Below are 9,290 nucleotides of genomic sequence, written 5' to 3' on the forward strand. Positions count from 1 at the left end.
AAGCCTCCTCAGTCGTCTTGAACTGCATAAAATAGAATGTTGCTTTGTCTACTTCGAAAACTCTACTAGCCTCACACCCGTCACTGTTCTCATGAATTTCAATATTTTCACCCTCCCCCATAGATGTGACATCCACAAAATCACTATCCTCATACGTAAAACTATCAAAACATGAATTTCGAAGCCAATCTTCTTCGTCATCAGAGAATTGATTCATCATCGGATTGCTACATGAAACAAGTGCACTTTTAGTGCATATTCACTCGTTTTCTTACTCTACGAAGTAATCACAGTGGTAATAGTAAAAAAAAACACATAAATGCTTGAACAGTATAATGGTCAGAACCAAATAACTATGGTGCTCAAACCATATACCACTTTGGAAAATTTCAATGTCAACTTCATTTGATTTAATGTCAACTTCATTTGACATTAAATCATACACCATTCAATTGTGAAATTTTACCTAGACATGAAAAAGAGAAGGAGCCAAAAAAGAAATCAACTAACCTCATACTTATAATTGTTGAAGATCAAAGTACACTATGAGAAATGGAGGCAAGAGTTCTCAAGTTGAACGGATTTTAGTGAGAGGGAAAAATTTAGTTCGCGCCATTCTAAGTGTTAGAGGGAGAGAAGATGTGTTGTTACTTTCTTATCTTTAACTATTCATTTTGCTTGTAGCAAACTCCTATTAAACTACTATATGTAGCATACTCATATTAAATTACTAAATGTAGCATAACACTATTAAACTACTAGATATAACATACTACGATTAAATTACTATATGTAGCATACTACTATTAAACTACTAGATATAGCATATAATTAAGTATCCAACAACAAATGACATTGTAGTCTACTTGCCATTAGATATCAGTTAGATATATCATCCAACCTCATATATCATACTATTTTTGTTTTTTTTTTATAAGTGAATTCATTTTATTGAAATGAGGTATGATCCGACCTCAAACTTATTAATCCGACCTCAAACGATTCAAGCACAACTCTTTTTTGTCTCTTTTCCGACTTTTTGGTTTCTGCCATTAAAGCACAACTCTTTTTTGTTTAGAGAAGAAGGAGCATTTACATTTTTACCCTCACTTGTCGCATTGACATTTTTACCCTTAGTTGTTGTTCACTGTTCCTTTTCCTCAAAACTTAAACACCCGGTCAAAAATTTTAAAATGTGTGGTGGACAACCCTGCGCACCCTAGCTTTTCGGAACAAATAAAACTCTATCAAAATTTTCTCGAGATTCTTTGTTTTTATAAACAATTAAGTACGTACTATTTCTATTTTCTATTATGTTGTAATGTGACATTGAATTAGTTTATACAATGCGTTATAAAATGTATACAATAATTATGAATGTTTTTGTAATATGCATTGTCATTTCATGTTTTTTTTTTATCATGGCTAGGGTTCTATTTTTATTTTCCACTATGCCTAGTTTGGCTCAAGCTTTTCTTGACATATGTTTGGAAGAAGTTAGCAATAAGGGATACCAAGATCTTTCCCTCCATATCCTCCCTTACAATATTTTCTAGCTGAGCAGTCAGTGGAGGAAAGAAAATTATACAATTATCTATAACAAGTTAATCTTTAGGGTTAGCCAAGAATGCCAAGTGGTCCGCTGCCGTATTGGTCTCTCTAAATACATGCTTTAAACTCCACAAACACAAAATCTAGACTCAACTTTTGAATGGAAACCACCATATCAACCATTTGCCACAGATAAACTTCAATCTTGTTAATTTATAGCTTGAATCGACTGTAAAGAATCAGAAGCCACTGTGACTTTCACTATGTTAAGTTGAAGACACGTTGACAAGCCTTGGTGAATGGTAGATAGCTCTTGGAATATAACAGATTTGTTCAGACTACTCCCTACATAAGCTACTATCGTGTCACCATTGTTGTTTCTTATAATTCCCCCATATCCAACACCTCGACCATTCACACCACCATCTGTGCTCAGCTTCGCAATGTCCTCGTTTGGCTTTGTCCAGTAACAAGGGATGCCCATGTTCTATTTCAGCTTGATTTGTAACCGAAGGATTTGTAGTAGTTGCATTACTTGTCACATATTTGCAATGCCTTTAATCTCTGCTTGTAAGTAAATTATGGTTTCTCTAGTGATCAGGTCTACCACTTCCTTCACTTAAAGCTGTTGGACATTCTGGAATCTCCTCCTGTTTCTTTCAGCCCAAATCTCATGTGCTGTAGCACATATGAAAGCACGATAGATGTCTGCAAGGTCTCTCTCCCTTCCACACACTCTAAAAATACTAGACCACTCTCAGTTGGCATTAACAGTGGCAGCAGAGATATTCAATACCAACTTAACCCCATATATCACTTCCCTAGAGAAAGGGCACTCAAAGAACAAATGTTTGGAATTTTCTCTTAAGTTGTAACAAAAACAACATTCTGAGTGGTGGAGGACCTTATGATATACTAACTTGTCTTGAGTTTGTAGACTTCCTGAAAACAATTGCCAAGTGCAGAAGGCATGCCTTGGGTGTACCCATCGACCCCACACCAATGTGAACCAACAAACAGTTGGAGAATCCCTAGTGAGTGATGTGTATGCAAAACTGGAGGTGTACTATCCTATATGAGAAGGAGTCCATATGATTGTATCTTCTTGCAAATTCGAGTGGATCTGGACACTTCTAATCTGTTGTTGCAAGTCTGCATCTTGAAGAAGATCTATGTGATTATTCCAATAGCCAGTGGTTATCAATTCACTTACTTTGGCATCAATTAGGAATATAGCATTCGAAGCTGCTTTAGCATGTGAATTTTGGCTCAATGGTACTGACGTGCACCACAAATCATGCCAAATGAAGGCGTTTAAGCCATTTGCTATTCTACTTCTTATGAAGCAAGCTGCTACAGATCTTGTAGAGAGTACTTGTCTCCAAACCCACAAGCAGTCCCTAGGACAAGGCATGGACCAGAAGTGTTTACCTTGAAGGTGTTGTTCATATACCCATTGTACCCAAATGCTTTGTTCTTTGGCTGCAATGCTAAATATAATGCCACAATATGCTGCTATATTCCATCTGTGCAAATTCTTAAGATTTAGACCCCCTGCTTCCTTGGAGAGACACATTTTCCCCCAGCTGGCTTGATACATCTTTCCTGACAATTCAGGACCACTCCATATAAATCGGGCACAAATACTAAAGATGGTATCTAGGATGCTTTTAGGAAGGATAAAGGACTTTGCCCAATAGACATGAAAAGATTGAAGAACAGATTGAACAAGCTGAACTCTCCCAACATGTGACAGAAATTGAGCTTTCCAGTCAGTGATCCTTGAGGTAATTTTTTCAATGAGTGGCTGGCAGTCTTTAATCCCTAGTCTTGTTGCGGGCAGTAAGAGACACTCCAAGATATGTAACAGGTGGTAGAATAAGGTTCACATGTATGCTATCAGCTAGGAGATTTGCATCACTATCAGAAAGACCCCCAATTAATATGGTAGTCTTCGAGTTGTTTACTTGTAGACCCGAGGTTGCAGAGAATTCATTCAAAACATTCTTGATCGCAGTTAAAGATGCCTGGTCAGCTTTTGAAAAGATTAAGAGATCATTAGCAAAGCACAAATGAGACAGCGTGATTCTTTTGCATTCAGGATGCAACTTGATATGTTTTAAATTAATTCCTTCTTGCAACATGCTCATAAGTATCTCCATGACCAATACAAAATGATATGGAGAGATGGGGTCACTACACCAGAAAAGGCGTTTACTAACGGTTATATCCGTTACTTATATTTTTACTAACGGTTATATTCGTTAGCTCAAGGCCACTCTCACTAGGTTAATTTAGTAACGGATATAACCGCATCGATAATAATTTTAGTAACGGTTATATCCGTTACTAAAATTCTTTGTAACAGATAGCCAACAGTTAAGGGCCCGATTAAATTTGTCATTTCTAACGGATATATCCGTTAGTAATGGATGCGTTATTTACTAACTATTGTTTGTAACAAAAATATCCGTTAGTAATCTATAGCGAGTAAACAAAAAAAAAATACGAATTAAATTTCTTGGGTCAAATTGTTTCCCCCTACACATCTAGTTCTAGCATATACAATTATTCTCTTATAGAGATATCACATTCGACAAACTTGATCAACAAATGAATAACTAGAAAGAAAACCACCAATCAATTAAACATCATCAATTAAGTATTATTATGAGAACATAGCCACCAATCCAAATCCCAATTTACAAATCAAACTTACAAAAAATTGAATTCACCAAGACACGTGGGCTTCTTGCAAATCCCCTCCCCCCTCTTTTGAGAAACTAGAAAAAGTCCTTACTCCACTCTTTGTTGGGGATGTCATCACATGACGTACAATTTCTGGAGCAAATGCATGTGGACTGCGTGTTTCAATTTTTTGTCGGGTTCCAAGAGCCATATCTTCATATTCAGGTTTGTTAATGCACCCTTGGCATGCACAAGGTTCAGTACAATATATTCCAGAAACAAAACACCCACAATCACACTCACAAAAAAGAATCATTTAAAGGCATTAGGCGCCTAAATATCTACATAAGGCACACAACAAAGAACGTGCAGTAAACTTGCACCAAAGCTTATATGAACATCATAATGCAAATGAGAAAGAAGAATGATCACAAAGCCATTACCCGATTTTATAAGTTGTAGGTCTACCCAGCCCAGTAACAGTTACCCATGAGTCTCCACAAAAAAACAATCTGACCTCCAATAACAATTGCCACCTAAAGCTTGTAAAAGAGGTATTATATGCAGAAGTGGAAGGGGGAATTGTACATAGAGGATTTTGGAAGTACCTCTACACCAAGGCGACAAGCAAGTGCAACTTCACTAGAAATCAGCAAGGCCACCTAACAATGTAAGGAAGAAGTTCAAGCAACATTTTATAGGTTTACTACAACCATTATAAGTTGTGAGGATGAACTTAGACTTATGTAGTATGAACAGAAAAAAAAAAAAGCTTAGAATATACAGTAGTTACAGAAAGCCTACCTAAAACAAAGGATAATTGAAACTTGAAACCAAATGAAATAAAATTGAGTAGATAGAATTTCTAATTTGTCACACCTGAAGAAATTCCAAATGCCACGACGAATGATCTCAAGGCTAGCAACAATTGTAATTATGGCTTGTGGGTGAAAGAAAGAAAAATGGAAATGCAGCACAGTCTACATCCAAGCAAACTTCAGGAGGATATTCAAGACTTGCATTTTCATAATATTGTTATGAAGCATTAGGATGCAATCTACACATCAAAGAAAACAAGCATGGCAATCATATATTTGGAGAACTTACCATGGCACCATAGTATACATTTTTCTGGGAAACAAGGAGCTTGTCTCTTAACCAAGTATTCTTAGAATGTCGTTGTAGGAGGCCCCAGTCAATTACTATGTCCCAGTAAGTACTCACAGTTGCTGCAATAGCTGAGGAGGTAAAAATGTATTTTGCCTCATGTACACTGTTCTCATGCAGACAGCTACAATAGTTGAAAAGTATTTAAAACCGTTGTATCCTTGCATTGTATCTTTCTCCTCATACAAGCGCCGAAGGCATTGCCACAGAAGGAAACCACCAGGTAATGCTTACTCGTGAGTCGTGACAATTATGGAGTTAATTTGAAGCAATGAAGTACACAATAACCTAAAAGAAGCGCCACTAGTATGGGATTGTAGCTATGATGAAGTTAAATGTGATGTACATGGCGGAATCCTTGCAAGTATTTTGCCTATGTTTGAAGTCTCCCCAACCATAATAGCATATATAGAACTCGGGACTCCTAATGGCCTGGACCTGAAGAGAAGGATATTAATGAGATTCATTATTTCTTTAAAACTATATTGAACTAATGCATTACACACTACATATAATGTCATCGGTGGAACCGAACCTGGCTGGTAATCTGGTTAGCCAAGAAAAAATCTGGTAATGTAACTTGTGGCAAGGGAAAATGTAATATTGATTATCCTTTCTTTGTTTTGAATTGTAGAAATTGTTGTCTCAAAATTTAGTTCAATATTTACCTTATAGAGAGGAGCACAAATACAACAGAATACACAGTTGAGTACGAAGAAACGGCTTGAGCAGTATATAAAGTTAAATGGGCAGAATGTTATGAGTAGTACAAGCTGCACAAGGGAAAAGTCACTAATCAAATAAGTTAAACACACGTCAACAAGATATAACTTGGAAAGGAATAGAAGCTGCACAAGTCCATCTTCCAATCTTACGGTAGCTAATCCTAAAGGAACTAATTCTGTAAGTGCCTTGTAATCTTTGGTTTTGGGGTCCATCTCCATGTTCAAGTTTGACAGCATAGCTGCCAGAGCAAGTGTCGCCAGAGCTGTGCTAACAAGGAAGACTTCCCTGTATCCCAACTATGTCCCTTGCTTGAAACCAAATATAAACGGAAAATTGACACGATAACGCCTCCAAAAGAATATGTTGACAGCATACATGAACATGTGTAGAACAACAAATCCAAATAAACTGTAGGAAGTTTACATTTCAAGATTAACAAGAGACAAGGAAAACAGATTCTGACTTTTGAAGAGGGCAAGTGCAAGATTTTTGGAGTTAGTTCACATAAATATTAGTTCAAGATTCACCTATAAAGAGGAAATATGTTTTCCATATATTGAATACTACCCTTCGTTCCAATGATTCTACGTGCACATATAATTGGTACTAGCGCCAACAGTAGAGCTACTGTTCAGCCAGAAAAGAAACCTGATGCATAACAAGAACATATTTAATTTATCCCCTTATCCTGATAACAAGTACCTACCAAAAAAATGATCTAAGCATTTGATTCTACTTTATATAATCTTACCCAGAGCATATGTTACTCTATGCCTTTTTCTCTTTGCTTTTGGCCTTAAAATATTTATGCCTTTACTACGGTTTGCATTTACAAAGTGTTTGATAAAGGTAGCCTCAACCCTCTCCATGAACTTATTGATTTGAAAGAAAGCACAAAGACCTTAAAAAAAAATGCAGTGGAGAGCATCTAATGGACTAACACGACAACCTCATATCAGTAACTGCTTCTTCGAATAATTAAAATTTAGGTAGATAAGTTCTTGGTTAAAAGATTAGTTCATAAGGGTCGAAAAGTTTTCTTCTTCTTCTTCTTCTATTTTCTTTTTTCTTCTTTGGCCTACAATATATATGTTTCTTGATCGTGGTTTGGTTCACATTATCTGCGCAAGTGAAAAATCGAATAAGCAAGAGCTTACCTCATCACAGCTACCGAGAGAGGAATTATCAACCATTTTTAAGTATGACCTTGAAGGATTTCTTGAAGCGATCTGCAGCAAAGGACTTAGTTCTTATTTCAGGTGTATAATTCTGTTGTGTCAATGGGAAGAGACCAATGTAATATTAAAGTCCATACTCACCTTGTCATATTTCTTCATAATCTTGGAAAGTGCCAAGAGATTCAGAAAGCTGTTCTCCCATGAAAGAAATTAAGTTAGTGCATTCCTTAAAATGCAACGAGGCGCCCAAATTTCAAAAAGGGAAAAAGAACTATATCTCAAAGAACCATGTGATGTTTGTTAGTACCTATAACTCTTGAGAACTCGAAGCTTTTGATAGAACTCGACAAATGCATGCTTTAGTTGTTCCTCCACTCTTTGTAAAGCCTCTGTTTTAAAATTCAACTCATGATTCTTATTTATTTTGAGGATGCCTTTCAAGATGGAACGCGGAGTTTCAAGTGTATTATTGAACTTCACATGATTTAGGATTTCCAAGGGGCTAAACATGTTCTAAAAACTTAGACCATCAAGTTCAGTCAAGCTTGATAATAAATGTATAACGAAACATGTAGACAATTAAGACATGAGGACATAGCACGAAAGATTTAATCCTTATACAATGTAATAAAAGACAACTAGCTAGTACTAACACATTCTTCCAAGCTTGGCAAAAGGGCTCCTCATCTTCACAAGTTTTCCAATATGCTAACAAACAGTTCTCGTGTTCTAACATGCTTAACTAATAATAGTGAAACATTAGTAATATCATTCAATTTGGATTAATATTAACATAATAATTGGGGACTTTAGCTTTTTTATACTACTATCTACTAACAAAAAGGTTTAAAATTAGTTTATAAGTACTTACTGCACACCCCAAGCACAAAACACACAATATAGCCAAAATTTAAGTTTACAACACATAAACAACTGTAAACAAGCAAAAATAAACATTCCCCAGAGATAGAAATCTTCATTATTGAGTTTATTTGCAAAACCCCTTTGTTCAGAAGCCAAATTAAGAGTGTATTTCTACAAAAACCACATAAAAATGTAATCTTTATCAATTCTAAAGCAAAATTCACATAAGTTCAATTTAGACAATACAAGGGTGGAATTGGTTAATGCTTACCATTGCGAATTAGGTCATGCTCATTGTGACTCCTAATTTTAACGAAATTCATAAAACCCTAGAAAATTATTGGTGCTCTAAGCGCAGATTGGTGCTCCAAGCGCAAGGCGATCGATTGAATAGCTGGAACTTAATAGAAGTGAAATTAAAAAAAAAATAGATTTAGACAAATGAGAGAAAACAAATCGAGCGAGAGCTTACCTTGTCTCTACTATTAAAGCTATACAAAAGAAATGCCTTTTACCTAAAAAATCCCTAAAATTTATAAACACTATTTTAAGAAAACCGCATGGGATTAAATCTAAGAACAATAAGGAAATCAGAGGATAGAGTACCTCTGTTCTTCTGAACAGACGAGTCTTTCCTCTTCGAGTGATAGATCAAGAAGGAAAACATTGTCTTCCTCGTTAAACTTTACTGTTTTTTTTTTCTCGTTAAACTTTACCATTTATTTAGATGCTACTTTTTTTGTTCTTTTGTTTTATTTTTTTTTCTCGCTAAAACATATATTAAAAAATAATTAAAATATCTTATTTGGGATATATACTAACGAAAAACTTTATAAGTAACGGATATACTCGTAAGAAAGTTGGTAACAGATATATCTGTTAGAAATGAAAAAAGTGGTATGTTAGGAATTGACTATTCTGGTGTAGTGGGTCTCCTTGTCGCAACCCTTTCCTCCTTTCGAAAAAACCTTCTACAACTCCATTAACTATGACAGAGAATAGTGGAGTAGTCATACATACCGATATCCATTAAGTGAGTTTGGGAGGGAAGTTAAATTGCAACATCATAGATTTGATTGTATCCCAGTTTACCATGTTCTAGGCTTTCTTAAGATC

The 9,290-nt window shown here is 35.6% G+C and overlaps 1 protein-coding gene and 1 pseudogene across 1 annotated transcript; both read right to left on the reverse strand.

The window, feature by feature from the left end:
• Positions 1–2,617: 2,617 nt before the first annotated feature.
• On the reverse strand, positions 2,618–3,151 carry LOC147481716 (uncharacterized). Its single transcript, XM_086579018.1, has one exon. It carries the CDS (start codon positions 3,149–3,151, stop codon positions 2,618–2,620), a length of 534 nt encoding a protein of 177 aa, XP_086435144.1.
• A 217-nt stretch (positions 3,152–3,368) lies between these two features.
• On the reverse strand, positions 3,369–7,820 carry LOC147481717 (phosphate transporter PHO1 homolog 3-like; annotated as a pseudogene).
• Between the last annotated feature and the right edge of the window lie 1,470 nt (positions 7,821–9,290).

This window comes from Coptis chinensis, chromosome 8 (genome assembly GCF_015680905.1).
Source record: "Coptis chinensis isolate HL-2020 chromosome 8, ASM1568090v1, whole genome shotgun sequence".
NCBI classification, from domain to species: domain Eukaryota; kingdom Viridiplantae; phylum Streptophyta; class Magnoliopsida; order Ranunculales; family Ranunculaceae; genus Coptis; species Coptis chinensis.